The sequence below is a fragment of the Elephantulus edwardii genome, unplaced genomic scaffold (genome assembly GCF_000299155.1).
Source record: "Elephantulus edwardii isolate Elephantulus edwardi_28Jun2011 unplaced genomic scaffold, EleEdw1.0 scaffold00279, whole genome shotgun sequence".
Classification (NCBI taxonomy): Eukaryota; Metazoa; Chordata; class Mammalia; order Macroscelidea; family Macroscelididae; genus Elephantulus; species Elephantulus edwardii.
In genome coordinates this window covers 318,276-333,984 of record NW_006400029.1, presented here as the reverse complement: position 1 = coordinate 333,984, position 15,709 = coordinate 318,276, and the positions used below count along the sequence as shown (strand labels likewise).

General features: G+C 35.7%; 1 protein-coding gene across 1 annotated transcript in view; it reads right to left on the bottom strand.

The window, feature by feature from the left end:
* LOC102845674 (disintegrin and metalloproteinase domain-containing protein 2-like) overlaps positions 1-15,709 on the bottom strand; it is a 210,866-nt gene that overhangs the window by 127,363 nt on the left and 67,794 nt on the right. Inside the window, exons 8-10 of the mRNA XM_006900301.1 lie at positions 14,329-14,400; positions 13,789-13,955; positions 12,480-12,561 (exon numbers count right to left, since the gene is read on the bottom strand). Of these exons, the coding sequence (XP_006900363.1) occupies positions 12,480-12,561; positions 13,789-13,955; positions 14,329-14,400 (321 nt within the window). The remainder of the gene's footprint in view (positions 1-12,479; positions 12,562-13,788; positions 13,956-14,328; positions 14,401-15,709) is intronic.

The following is a 15,709-nucleotide window of genomic DNA, read 5'->3' as shown; positions in this document are numbered from 1 at the left end:
ATTTTGTTTGCATGTGATATGAATTACAATTGTCACATTCTTTTTTTGGAAATGACAAATATGGATTTCTTATAGTCAGTTGGTCAGGTATCTGTCTTCCAAATTTCTTGGCACAGCCTGGTAAGTACATCCAGAAATACATCTGTTTGCTGAAACATGTCAACTGGTATTTAATCTATTGTTGTTGTTAGGTGCTATTAAAGTAAAATATGACTCATAGCAACACTATGAAGAGTGGATGTGAACCCTGTTCTATCCTGTGCCATCCCCACACTTGCTGGCACACAAGAGCCATTGTAGCAGTCACCTTGTCAATCCATCTGGTTGAGGGTCTTCCTTTGCCGACCCTCCATGCTTCCCAGCATCATGTTCCTCTCCAAGGAATAGCCCCTCCTAACAACATGTCTTAAGTATATTAGGCAAAGTCTCACCATTCTTGCCTCCAAAGAGCACTCCGGCTGCACCCTCTTCAAGACATATCTGTTATTTCGTCAATTATTGGAATCTTACTTTTTTGCAAATGGCTTCAGTACAGCTTGAACTTTTTCTTTCATTACTATTGTTTCTTTACTATAAGCTATTCTGTATTCTTCATTCATTAGCCAGTTCTTTTGGTACGGGGAGTCTGTAATTCCTTTAAAGAAGCGTGAGGATTAATAAAGAAAAAGTTAGCACACTTTTCTCCAACTTCAATAACCAGGACTATTCTCATCTGCCATTTCCATTAACAATGGCATCTCCTTCTTTATGGCGAGCTTGTTTTTTCCAGTAGCTTAAGTTCTGTTCCTCTTTATTAAAGATTGAAGGAAGTACTTCTTCATGTTAGACTGTAATGTATTTCAGTGTTGCATGTGACTGATTAAGTCAGTCAAATTCTAGTTCTTGAGACCAGGCAAATTTGTGACCCATAAATATAGGTCACATTTTACAAATTATGATTTATTATATTGGTTTTGTTATGTGCCACCAAGTCTACTGTCACTATGAAGTGACACTAAAAATTATGGATCAGGAAACTCCTCTAGCCTCTGTCATCCTCACCATCTGTCACATATTTGAACTCATTGCTACTGTCACTCTGTCAGTCCATCTCGTCAAGGGTATTATTTCTAAGTAGCACTCTGACTTCATTTCTTCCAAGACAGATTTGTTACTTTTCTGCATAAAACAAAGTATATTCAATATTTTTTAAAAAAAAATTAAAACTCAAAAGCATCAATTTCTCTGTATTCTTTATTCATTATCAAAGATTCACATGAACATGATTCATGTGAAACAATGGTTTAGGTGAGGTGAGCTTAAGTCTTTAATATCTTTGTTCTTTAATGATTTTTAGAGGTCCTTGGTAGGAGATTTTTCCAACACAATATATCCTTTGTTTCCCTAACTGCTGTCTCCATGGATAATGATTATGAAAACCCAAAGGAAGATAACTATAAGTCAGATTTAACTTTAAGGCAGTGAATTTTGGATTATTAACTGCTCCAGTTAGGGAAGCTGGTCACTGTGGGCCACTCCACTGACCAAAGAGGACAAAAGACTTTAGGAAATGGGTTACAATAAGGCAAAATTACCCCAGTGCTGCTCTGCAGACCAGAAAGAACATGAAGAAATTTAGAAAAGGCAAACTTTGCCACTATATACTACACAGGCCCAGAAAGAAATTTCAGTAGAGAAAACTGTACATCCTCATAGATGGAACACATTAAGCCTGTAAATAATCTACAATATCATAAAGATAAAGATCTATCAACAATCTGTGCAGACATAATAGAAATGGCCAAATAAATATCCAGAAAAACTTCACATAATGTCAAGAAAGCATCAGGCTGCTTCAAATATTGAAAAGAAAAACACCACCAAAATAAGCCTTCTCCACTTCCTAAACAACATGCCTCTGGAAACTATGAACTTTGATAAATGATGATAGTTATAGAAATGCTTCAGGACTTTTATTCATAGGTGTCTCTATGAGATATGCTTGATTTGACAGCAATCAACAACAACATCAATCATCTAAAAAAGCAGAGCATATTGTAGAACCATCACTATCCCAAAGATAAGGAGGCAAATGAAATACACTGCTGTGGAGGCATATGAACAGCTACCAAAGAAAATAAAAATGATGAAAGAATGAATGGAAATCATAAATACAGTAAATATCCCAGAGACAGGGAATCAGAAGAAATAAACTAATATAGATTTATACAAACAGCTACAGAAGGTGCAAATGATATAAGAATGGAAGCCACAAATGAAGTGGATATTCCAGACACAAGGAGCCAGAAGACATTTATTGATGCAAGAGAGCATGAGCATCCACAGAAAGATTGTGAAAGATGGAATAAAGAATTAAAACTATAGATAGTTTGTTGTTGTTGTTGTTGTTGTTAGGTGCCATAGAGTTGCGTATGACTCATAGTAACACTGTGAATGGCCAACCTGGACTCTGCCCTATCTTGTGCCATCCTCATCATCCCTGACACACTAGAGTTCACTGTTTAAAACATCATGTTAATCAATCTCATTTGGGGTCTTTCCTTCACTGACCCTCCATCTTTCCAAGTATAATCTTCCTTTCCAAGAAACAGCCTCACCTAAATACATGTCCAAAGTGTGAAGGATAAAGGTTTGATATCTTTGATATCGTGGTAATGGGTACCCATGGTGGACAGTGTTGACTGGAGCTTCCTGACTAAATCAAGCCTGGAAGCAGGAGCGTCATCCACTTCCGAAATGCCTTGCCTCCGGAAACTCTATGTACAAACAGTGCTCAGGCCGTTCGTTCATAGGGTCGCTATGAGTCATCTACGACTTGACGCACTAAACAACAATAACAACGACAACGACAAAGAGAGAGCTACGTTGGCGTAGTGAAAAGGAAGTTATGCTACCAAGCTGAAGGTGGGTGATTTTCATCTGCGGCCCTCAGCCAGGTTCAAATTGTTTTCCTGTCAAACATTCTTCTAGGTAGTATAGCACTGGTCTGTGCGTTGCTGTACAGAGGTAACTTGTGGTTGCTGTGATGCTGAAGCCTGTGACAGTGATGTGCCAATCGTGGTAATGGGTACCCATGACAGACAGTGTTGGCTGGAGCTTCCTGACAAAAACAAGCCTGGAAGCAGGAGCGCCAACCACTTCCGAAATAGCTTGCCTCCAGAAACTCTATGTGCAAACAGGGCTCAGGCTGTTCATTCATAGGGTCACTATGAGTCGTCTATGACTCGATGGCACCAAACAACAACAACAACAACAAACACATGTCCCAAGTGTGAAGGATAAAGGTTTGATATCTTTACTTCCAAGGAGCACTTTGACTACACTTTTTCCAGGACATATCTGTTTGTTCTTTTGGCAGTCTATGGGTTATTTAGTACTCGTTCTCAACACCACAACTCAAAGGCAACAGTTCTTTTTTATGTCATTACAAGAACTTAAACAATCATCATGAGAGAGAAAGGGTGCAGTTGACACAGTACTGGTAGTTAACAGAAATGTATGAAATGCAGTCTTGAATATCAAAACCAAAATGGAGAAGTTTCCAGTATGCTGGAGGGATGCAACAGAGAGTCACCGAGCTGAAAAACAAGAATCTTAATGGAAACATACATGAAGAAAATCAGAAAGGAGATTGAAAGAAAATATTAGAATCACATGGGATAACATAAAAGGGAATATATGTATAATTAGAATTTCAAAACTTGAAGAGGACAGGGTAAGCACTGAGAAAAATGTGGTAAAGGTAGAGGAACCAGAAGAAAACTTCCCAGGTCTTATGAAGAACAAGGAAATCAATATTCAAGAAGCTTAGTGGACCCAAAACGGCTAGACCTTAAAATAAAAAAAAAAAAACATAAAAGACATACCACAGTCTAATTCTCTAAAATTAAAAAAAAATATAGAATACTAAAAGGAAAATGAGAAAAACAAAGATACACCTGCAAAGCAGAAACCATGTTAGCAAGAAGGGAATGGGATGACATATAGAAGAAGACTGAAAGAAAACAATTGTCAGCCAAAGATTCTATAACCAGGAAAGCTCTCTATCAAACAGGAAGGAGAAATCAGGTCACTTACAAAAAAGAAAGAACTGAAGGAATTTGTGAAAACAAGATCAATTATACAAGAAATTCTAAGGGAAATTTTCCACAGAGAGACTCCGAGGGAAAGAGGTTGGACCAAAATAACCAGAAACAACAGAAAAAGAAGCAGAGCAAATTGGCAGTGATAAAATCTGGTCTGTCAATAATCACACTTAATGTGAATGCATTAAGTGAACCAATTAAGAGGAAAAATTATACCAGAATATATAAAAAAAAATAAAGCTTATCAATATGTTGCCTACAAAAGGCATATCTAAGAAATGAAGAAAAAGGATGAATACCAAATTAAAAGATAAGGAACAGTGCTATACAATGTTTAAAGGCATACTAGGTCAAGTAAACAGAACATTGGCCAACATCTAACACTAAAAAAATAGAACTGCAAAATAAATAAAACAATAGTTAACAAACTTGAAGATTGAAATAGCACCATAATAGTGGTAGGTGAATTTAACACACCACTCTCACCAAAGAATAGGTCAACTCAAAACAAAGTTAGTAAAGAGGCAGGACATCTAAACGATACAATCAGCTAACTTGGCTTTATAGATGTGTTCAGGCTACTACACCGAAATAAAAGTCAATTTGCTTCCTTTTCACGTGTACATGGCACATTCTCCAAAACTGATAATATATTATTAAGACAAAAAGCAAGCCTCAACAAATCAAAAAACATTGAAATCATGAAAGTGTACTTTTAGACAATGCCATAAATTAGAAATTAACAAGACAGTAAAGCTTATAAAACCACAGACATGAAAGATAAATAACACACTGCTAGACAGGATAGGGTTATAGAAGAAATAACAAATGAAATAAAAAAGTTTCTTGATACAGATCACAATGAAAATATGACATAACAGATTCATAACAGAATTTCTTAGATACAGCTAATACAGTTCTCAGGGGATAGTTGATAGCAATATGCAAACATATTAAAATTTATGAAAGAGGCAAAATTAATGACTTATCACATCTATCAAATAGAAAAACCAATAAGTCAGACTCATACCTCTAGGAAAAAGAAAATTATAAAGACAAAATTTAAAATCAATGAGATAGAAAATAGAACAACAATTGAAACCATCAATAAGATCAGAAGCTGCTGTTTTGAAAGGAGCAATAAAATTGATAAACCATTGGCAAACTTAACAAAAGAGAAGCCACAAACAACTCGATTAAGGAATAATAGAGGTGACATCACAACAGCAGCTGAAAGTAAATTGATGTTTTCAAAATATTATGAAAAATTATATTCAAAAAAATTTGAAAACCTAGAGGAAATGGACAAACTCCTTGAGATTCACACCCTATTAACATGGACAGTTAAAAATACTTGAATAGACCCATCACAAAAGAAGAAACTGAGCAGGTCATAAAAAGACTTTCCCCCCACCGATGACAGAAATATCATTTGACCCAGCAATGCCACTCCTGGGAATATGCCCTAAAGAAATCATAACTACTATCCAAAAAGATAAATGTACACCCATGTTTATTGCTGCATTATTTATAACAGCAAAGAGATGGAATGAACCCAAGTGCCCATCAATGAATGAATAGAACTATGGTATATTCATACAATGGAATACTTTGTAGAATTGAAAAACAATGAACTCATAAAACATTACACAACATTGGTAACCCTGTAGGATATTATGCTGAGTGAAATATCTCAGTCAAAAAAGGACAAATACTGCATAGCACCACTGTTATAAAGCAGGTCTGACATAAGGGTTTGACTGGAGAATAGGATAAGAGTGCACAGATAATGAACACAGCACTGGAATAGATGAAAGAAAGACCCATTTAAAAGGAATATATGATTAGGTATTATATGTACACAACAGCCCAGAATAAGAGGTACATTGCAAAGAGGACTAGGGGTGGGGGACAGGTAACTGCAACAATGAATGAATATTAAAAAAAAAGTGAACTAGGAGAGGGGAAAGGGAGGGAGGGAGGGAGAGAGGGTTAAAATGTGAAACAATGAATGAATGAAAATCTAACTTTTCTGTAAATGTTCAATAAAATCACAATTTAAAAAAAAAGATAACAAATTAAGTAAAAATAATAAAAATCCCTAGCCCAGATATATTCATGGATGAATTTTACCAAACATTCAAAGAAACAATTCTACCTATATTGTTTTTTAAAAATAGAAAAAGGAACAATCCTAGAGGTATTCTGTGATGCAAACATAACCCTAATATCAAAAGCATGCTAAGCTATTACCAAAAATGAAAACTACAGACCAACACATTTTATGAATACAGATGCAAAAATCCTTGAAAGAATCTTGGCCAATAGAATCCTAAAATACATAAAAAAAAATAATTCATCATGACCAAGTGGAATTCAACGGTTCAACATAAGAAAAACAATCACTGTATTTCATTAAATTAACAGAGCAAAGAACAAGAACCTCATGATCCTGGCAATAGATGCCAAAAAAAGGCCTTGGATAAAGTCCAATATCCTTCCAGATTAAAACACTCAGAAAAATTAGGAAAAGAAGGGAATTTCCACAAAATAATGACATGTATATAAACAAAAACAAGATCCAACATCTTTCTCAATGGAGAAAGATGAAAGGTCTTCCTCTTGCAAACAGGGACCAGACAAGGACTTTCACCATTCCTAGCCTGTTATGATGAAGGAAGAAGTTCAAGCTGTTCTGAAAGAATTAGCAAATAACAAGGCCCCAGTATTCATGATATACCAACTGACATATTTTAACCAGCAGACACTGCCCTGGATGTGCCAAGATATCTGGAGGACAACCACTAGGCCAACTGACTGGATGAGATCTAAATTTGTTCCCATTCCAAAGAAAGATAATCCAACAAAGTGTGGAAAATATCGAACAGTAGTATCACCGATATCACATGCAGGCTAGATTTGACTGAAGATTATCCAAAATGACTAGAACAGCACATCAACAGAGACCTGCCTGAATGCAGGCTGGATTTAGAAGAGGTTGTGGCACTAGGCATATTATAGCTAATGTCAGATGGATCTCGTTTGAAAGCAGAGAGTAGCAGAGGAATGTCTATCTGTGTTTCATTGACAAATGCAAAAGCATGTGACTGTGTGGATTGTAACAAACTGTGGCTGACTCTGAGGAGAATGGGAATCCCAGAACACTTGATTGTGTTTATGCAAAACCTATACTTGGAACAAGAGGCAGTTGTCAGAACAGAGCAAGGAAATACTGCATGTTTCATAACTCGGAGGGTGTGCATCAAAGATGTGTCTTTTCTATCTTTTTAATCTATATGTAGAACAGATTAACTGGGAGGCTGGGCTCTATGAGAAGTGTGGCATCAGTATTGGAGGTGGACTCAACAATCTGTGTTGAAACTGAGGAGGACCTAAAGTGATTGCTGCAGAAGGTCAAGGACTGCAGCCTTAAAATATGGATTGAAGCTCAACATCAAGAAACAAAAATTCTCACCACTGGGCCAACTGGCAGCGTCAAGATAGATGGTGAAGAGACTGAGAATGTTGACCACTTCTGTGTCCTTGGCTCTACAATCAAAACTCTCAGTACCAGCAGCCAGGAAATTAAAAGACAAATTTTATTGGGAAAGTTTGCTGTCAGAGATCTCTCCAAAGTACTGAAGAGCAACAATGTCAGTCTGGAGACTAAGGTGCACCTCATATAGGCCATGGTCTTTACAATCACTTGCTATGCATCAGCTGGACAATGGCGAGGGATGATGGAAGCAGAGTTGATGCCTTTGGGCTGTGGTGCTGGAGAAGAGTACTGAATATACCACGGACTTCCAGGGGAACAAACAGGTTCATCCTGGAGAGGGTGAAGCCAGGCTGCTCCTTGGAGGAAAGGATTCTGAAGCTTTGTTTGACATACTTTAGACATGTTGCAAGGAGAGACAAGTCCTTGGAGAGGAACGTCATGCTTTGGAGGGTGGAGGGATAGCACAGGAGCAGAAGACCCTGGATGAGCTGGATTGATTCAGTCATGTGGTAATGCGGATAGGTTGTTGGATACAGTAAGACTGGCAAGGGATAGAGCAGGGTTTAGTGCTGTTGTACATAGGGTCGCTATGTGTTGCAGGTGACTTGACAGCACATAACAACAACAATAGCATTCAATACGTTATTTGAAGTACTTGTTAGAGCAGTACAACAAAGAAAGGAAATAAGAGGCATCTATATCTTCAAAGAGGTGGCAAAACTGTTGCTGCATGCTGACAATACAATAGTGTACACAGTATACCAATATGGTAGAGAAGCAGGATACAAGATCAATATAAAAAACCAGTAAGACTCCTCTACAGTAACACAGAAAATACAGATAAGGAATCTAAGAAAGCAAAACCATTTATAATAGTCAGCAACAAATCAAAATACTCGGGAATAAACCTACCTAGAGACGCAAAAGAATTTAATAAAGAAAATACAAAATATTCTGGAAAAAGAATGTTGTTGTTGTTGTTGTTGTTGTTGTGTATTATTGAGTCCAAACTGACTCATAGCTGACCCTCTAGTGGGTTTTGAGAGACAGTTAATCACACAAGGAAGAGACTGTCCATTCTTCTCTTGTAGAGCAGCTTGTGGCTTTAAACCCTTTGCCTTCAGGATAGCAGTGCAGCTTCTTGCCACTAGGCCATAAGACCTAGATAAATGGAAAAATGTACTCTGTTCATGGATAGGAAAACTCAATATAATGAAAATGACAACATTATCAAAGGCAATCTACATGTTTAACACAATCCCAATGTTGTTGTTAGGTGTTGTTGAGTTGTAGACGACTCATAGTGACCCCATGAAGGAAAGGCCTGAGCACTGTTCATACATAGTTTTCGGAGGCAAGCCATTTTGGAATTGGGTGCCACTCCTACTTCCAGGCTTGTTTTAGTCGGGAAGCTCCAGCAAACACTGTCCATCATGGGTGACCATTACTATGTTTGGGACATCACTATCACAGGCTTCAGCATCACAGCAACCATGAGTTACCTCTGTACAGCAATGCACGGACCAGTGCTATGCCACCTAGAAGAATGTTTGACAGGAAAACAATCCCAATAGAGATACAAAATTCATTTTTCAAAGAGAGAGAAAAGGCAAAAAAAGAACTCCCAAATAAGCAAAGCACTTACCAAAAACTCCCCGCTCAAAAAACCTATTACACAGATGATAAACCTAAACTACATGGTTGTTGTTGATTGCCTTTGAGTCAAGCACGACTCATAGTGACCCTATGAACAAAAGACCTGAAGCCCCTCTACAACTATTGTCACTTATCACCATTCATAGAGTTTCTAGAGGCATGTTTTTTAGGAAGTAGATGCCACTCCTGTTTCAAAACCTGTCTTAAACTGAGAGTGCCACCAAACACTGTCCACCAAGGATAACTGTTATGGCATTTGACATCCCAATGGCACAAAGTTCACCATCACAGCAACCCCAGGTTAGCTCAGTACAACATATTGACAGAAGAGTGCTGTACCACTTAGAAAAATGTTCCTCCAAAATATGACAACTGACTGCTAAATCTAAAATCCATCCCTGAGGTCTTGTTGACTCTAAACAAGAGGCTTAAATAAAAACAATCAATATAGTATGTTGTTGTTATGTGTCATTGAGTCCCCTTGCATTTATAGCAATCCTATGTACAGCAGGTCTGAACCCTTCCCTGTGTTGAGCAAGTCTCAATAATTGTGACACATCCTGCTCTATCCTGAACCAACATTACTGTTTCTGACACACCTACCCTCATTATCCCAGTCACTGAATCAATCCATCTCATCTGGGGTCTTCCTCTCCTGCACTGTCCCTCCACCCTTCCAAGCATATGTCCCTCTCCAACAACTGGTCTCTCCTGGCAACGTGCCCAAAGTATGTGAGATGGAGCTTCAAAATCCTAGCCTCCAAGAAAAGACCTGGTTTCACCCTCTCCAAATCAGAAAATTTGTTTTCTTGGCAGTCCATGGTACATTTAAGACTCTTTTCCATCACCACAAATCAACGACATTGATTCTTCTTCTATCTTCCTTAGTCATCGCTCAGCTCACTGAAGCATAACAAGTAATTGAAAAGACCAAGGCCTGGATTAGGTACACCTTTGCCTCTAGATTGACATCATTGCTTTTCAGCACTCTAGAGAGGTCCATGACAATAGATTTTCCCAATGCAGATACACAGGCCAATGGAATAGAATCAAGAATCCAGAAATTAACCCATATACTAATATTTGACAAGGAAATAAAACTGATCAACTAGAGAAACAACAATCTTTTCAACAAATGGTACTGACAAAACTGGGCTTTTATGTGCAGAAAGCTGATATAGGATCCAGACCTCATACCATACACAAAAGTCAACTCAAGGTGGATCAGAGGTCTTGGGGTAAACACCAAAAGCATAAAGATCAGAAAAGACAAAAATGGGATCAAACTTAGGAGGCCTAGACAATGGTATAAATAAGAAACAAGTACATCCAGAAATGTACAAACAGGAGTGGATAATATCAATGAATGAGACCTAAAAATTAAGTCCCTACGTGTATAAAAATCTTTTCCCAATAGGGTGAAGAAAAAAACAAAACAAAGCCAAAACAAACCCTACAGACTAGGTAAACACATTGAGTAATGATATCTCAGACAAAGGTCTCATAATAATAGTTTACAAAATTCTGTAAGTCCTCCACAAATAACCAAACAAAACTAAAAACCTACTTATAGAATGGGCAAAAGACATGAGAAGACTTCTCACAAAGCAAACCATGTGAATGGTAAACAGACACTGCCAATAAGAGAGATACAAATGAAAACAATGAGATACCATCTCATGTCAGTAGGAATGACAAAGTTTAACAGAGGATGTGGAGAGATAGATTGTCTCATACATTGTTGATGGGACTGCAAAATGACACACTCGCTCTGGAAGGCAATTTGATGTTTCCTTAAAAAAAAAGCCGAAAATAGAAATTCCATATGATCAGACTATTCCACTGCTAGGAATACACTCCAACGAAAAATAGAACTGAGACACAGAGATTTGTACACTGATGTGTACAGCATTTTCATAATACTAAGACAATACAAACAGTCCAGATGTCCATCAGATATCTGTCCAGATGAAAAGACTGAGAAACTGGGCTATGCTGCACTTGGGAACAATTACTTCAAAAAATACTATATAACCTGGGAGAGGCTGGAGAGCATTATGCCGAATGAACTCAGTCTCACATGGACAAATATTGCATAAGACCATTATTGTAAAGATAGAAGAATAACTAGTAAGATGTGTATAAAAGTACAAAAGGGAAAGAGTCTCACTGGGGGGAAGAGGTGAAGGAATTTGGAAAGGTCCAGTGGGGACCTGAAAAGATACTGAGCATAAACAATGGTGATTAATTTTATAGAACATAATGTTTGGGAATGAAGCACAATGTAAATGAAGGATTGTATGAAACACAAAGTATGTGAATGAAACATCATATGTATGCAAACCAATATAATTTTTTAAAAAATGATTAAAAATTTTGGTCTTGTTTTTATTGCTTCATCACTACATATTTAAATAGCTCATATTTGGTATTAAATTTATTGTCTCATTAAAATTCTAGAAGACATTGTAAAAAGCAAACAAAGGAAGAAACTCCATTTATATCAATAACCATTTATCTCATTATGAAATAGTTAAAGAACACACCAATTTTGAGCACAGCAGCATTTTCTATTAAGATAAACAATAGCTAGGGCACAGAAATAAAAATATTCACATTTGGTTTGCTATTTTTCACTTATGTTCATGAAGCATTTCAATACAGCTGATAAACAGTTTAAAAGTTTATATTTTTATATATATTGCAGAATTATAAAGTCTTATAGCAATATTTGCTTCAAAATTAAAGAAAAAACATTCTCTGCTGAAATTACAAAAAAATTAATGAGACTTTAATAATAAATTTCAGTAATACTTTAAAAACCTACAACTTCCGGGGGAGCTCTGGTGGCCTAGTGGCAAGGAGCTGCAACTACAATCCCAGAGGCGCATGGTTCGAATCCACCAGATGCTCTGCTGGGGAAGGAGGGACAATCTCCTCCTGTACCAGTCAGACCTGATTTGACGGTACACTCACACAAAAATAATAAAATAAAATAAAAAACTACAACTTCCTTAAAAAATTAAAAACATGAGAAAAGTTATAAAATTTTTATATGTAGTCAATTAAAAGAAAAATTATAATCCAAACATTACCATCAGCAATAGATAAAAATTATCTAGAATCATAATTCAAATGATCTCATAGTTACATATTAAAAATAAGGAAATCTTTGAGACTCTTAATATATATAAGATTCTATCTATATATAATAGCCAAGCAATTAAACCCTACCATACCATAGCAACACCTCCTCCATATATTCTATCACACATCTTCCCTTGATAGGTTGCACCAACATAGGCTGAATTTTCTCTGTAACTGAAGTTAAAAAAAATTAGAAAAAAGGAAAAAAATAATCAGGATCACATAAATTTATAAAACTAAGTACAGTTCATGTTTAACTTCTCAAAATTATTTAGAGATATTTATTTTAACCTAAAATTTATTTCCACCTAACAGTAGATGTAGTAAAGAACCAGGGAAGAGTAAATGCTTCATTTTTTTTAAAACAATGTGATACATTTAAAAAATAAGTAAATAATGGAAAGTGTGTTTTCATATGAACCCAGATAATAATGTTGTTAATGCTGTGTACCATTATTTAGTTGGAATCAACTCATAGCTGACCATCTGGTGAGTTTTCAAAGGCTGTTAATGCATGACAGGAGATTGCCCATATTTCTCCAGTAGAGCAGTTGGTGGATTTGAGCCATATGACTCTGGGATTGCAGAGCAACTTCTTTATTCAATTTTTTAGTATAATATTAATAAATTAATAATCATCAATTTAAAAATTCCTTAAAATGAGAAACGTAAGAAATGCAGCTGATAAGTGGGCAGAGTTATCTAATGGATTGCATTCTCTCTTTAAGTGGATATGCAAAGTTATCTTATGGATTGCATTCTTCCTTTAAGTGGATATGCAGAGTTATCTTATGGAGTGCATACTTCTTTTAACTAGATATATTTAGCTAAACATAGTTATAAAAATATGTAATTTTTATTTATGAAAAATAAGATCTAAGCACATCTATAAAATTTGTAGTTTCATAAGTTCAATATACATACATACATATTAAAATAGTATATCCTGAAAATGAAAGAAAAAGAAAAAAGATTAAATACAAATAGGAAGATAAATATTTAAAGAAAAGTGCAATGGGATAGTTCATGGATAGAGGCATTAAAATATGCATTATATATTATTTTGTATAAACTATAGTAAAACCAAAAGACTATTTACATAATACAAAGATAATTCTTCTTAGAGATTTTGCTAGTCTTGTGAAGAGTAAGGGATATTTAATAATATCTTACATTCTGGTACAAGATTGAAGGAGTGAACTTTTGCCAAAAAAATAGAATGATATCTACAAATTTGTTATAAGACAATGTGGGGGAAGGTAATATCCACACTATCTGATATGAGAAAAAAATATGGCACATAGGCCCCCTCTCCAGAATTATCAATAGTCAGAAATTAGAAAAGACCTGGATATGTTTTTTTCCATATAAACATTAGTAATGTCAAGATATTATGCTTACACAAGTAAGAATGCCACATCATGTGGACGCAAAACAAGGTAAGATTTTTTCCACATTAAAAATCTGTTTAATATATCATTAGCATCTCCAGTAGTTGAAATTTTATTTTCATCTATCCAAAGCTCCAATGAAGATAGAATTACTGTAGTATTAAGTGAAGCAAAAATCTAAAATAGAACACATATAGAAAACTATGTTCAAACACAATGTTTTGAATAGCTTTGGGAATATATTTATGAATATGAACACCATACCATCAACAACAAACATTTCTCAATTAAACTGTAGGTCAGATAAGATCTTTTAAAAGACATTAATAAGCTAAAAAGTACCATTAGCAAGACAAGTAATATTTAACTTTTTAATGCTTAGATCTATATAGTGTCAAGTGTTTTATATAATTATTTACAAGTTAATTATGCATAATTTGTTCAAGTGCAATAATGATTTGTAGACAGCAGTGTGTGCAGTAATTCTTTAGTACAGTAACAGATGAAGAAATATAAACAAATGAAAAAGTAGGAAGAAGCAAACACTTACAGCATTGGTCAATCCGATCAACTGGAAAATTTTTTCAGTAACAATAGATGTATCAGAACCCATGTGATCATACTGAAAAACAGAATTTCCTTTTAAACATAAATATACATTATTTACTATTTAGTGATTGTCATTTTATCACATAAAATAAACATAGTAAAATAAGATTAATTGTCAAAATATTGGTTTTTGCACAGTAATAAGAACATTAAAAATAAAAATGTGAAAAAAATCAGACAATATAAAGAAAACAAAAAATACTACAAACCAAGTACAAATTTGTATTGTTTTATTAATTAATATGACACTTTGAATAATAGAAATATTTACAAAATTTTTGACTCAAATTAGAATATTTACATCTTAAAAATACATTTTTGGGCCACGCAACACAAGCATGCCAGTGCGCTAGATTAGACTGGTCTGCTGCATAGAGAACAGACTGGCTTGCCACTGCCCTACTGTCCTGTGCCAGGTGCACCAATATCACAGGTAAAGCTATTTCCTTCCCGAACAGCACCTTGAAACCTGTGGCCCATTTCAGAGCCAATGCTTGAGCTGCAGACCCTTTTCCCAGCCTAGCAGTGGCAGCTGCTTGGCTGAGAAGGCTGCTAATTTAAAGATCATCTCAGTCCCCAACTGAAACAAATCTTCCTTTGAATAAAAATCAAAGAGAAATTCAGGAAAGTTGAGCTGCCATTTCCTCCTTTGTAACAGTGAGTTCCTGAGCCAAAGTTATCAGATCAAGAGCAGTCTAAGGCCTCGGGTATGAAAAACTTTACCATAGCAATGATACATACAGAAGAAACAGACATCCTTACACCCCACACAAAACCAAAATAAGATGTAACTGCCCTAAAGTGACACAGTATCAATGGATTTCCTGAAACCAGAAAGTCCTATGGAACTTTCTCACACAGAATTCAAAAGAATAATGATTGAAAAGGGTGAAAGACAAATTTGAAGAATTATACGACTCTGCAAGCAAAAGCCAAGAGGAACTTAAAAAAAACAAAACCAAAAACAAATGTAAGACAATGCAGATAAAGCAAGTGAGGCATTAGAGAGTCTGGGAAAACAAGAAACCACTATCCAGAAAATGGAGATCAATGTTTCTGATGCCGTCAACATGTTGGAGGTGCATAGGAACAGAGCTGAAGGGATGGAACACAAAACCAGAGAAATAGAAAATAGATTTTTCAACACAGATTTGCTAGAACAAAAAAGTGAAGACAAGAAATCCCAAGACTAATGTGGGAACTACCAAGAGGAATACCACGCACATAACTGGAATCACAGAACAAAAGCAGCAAGTAAAGGCACTGAAAATGGTGGAAGAATTATTAGATGAAAATTTACCAGACATTAGAAGAATGAGAGA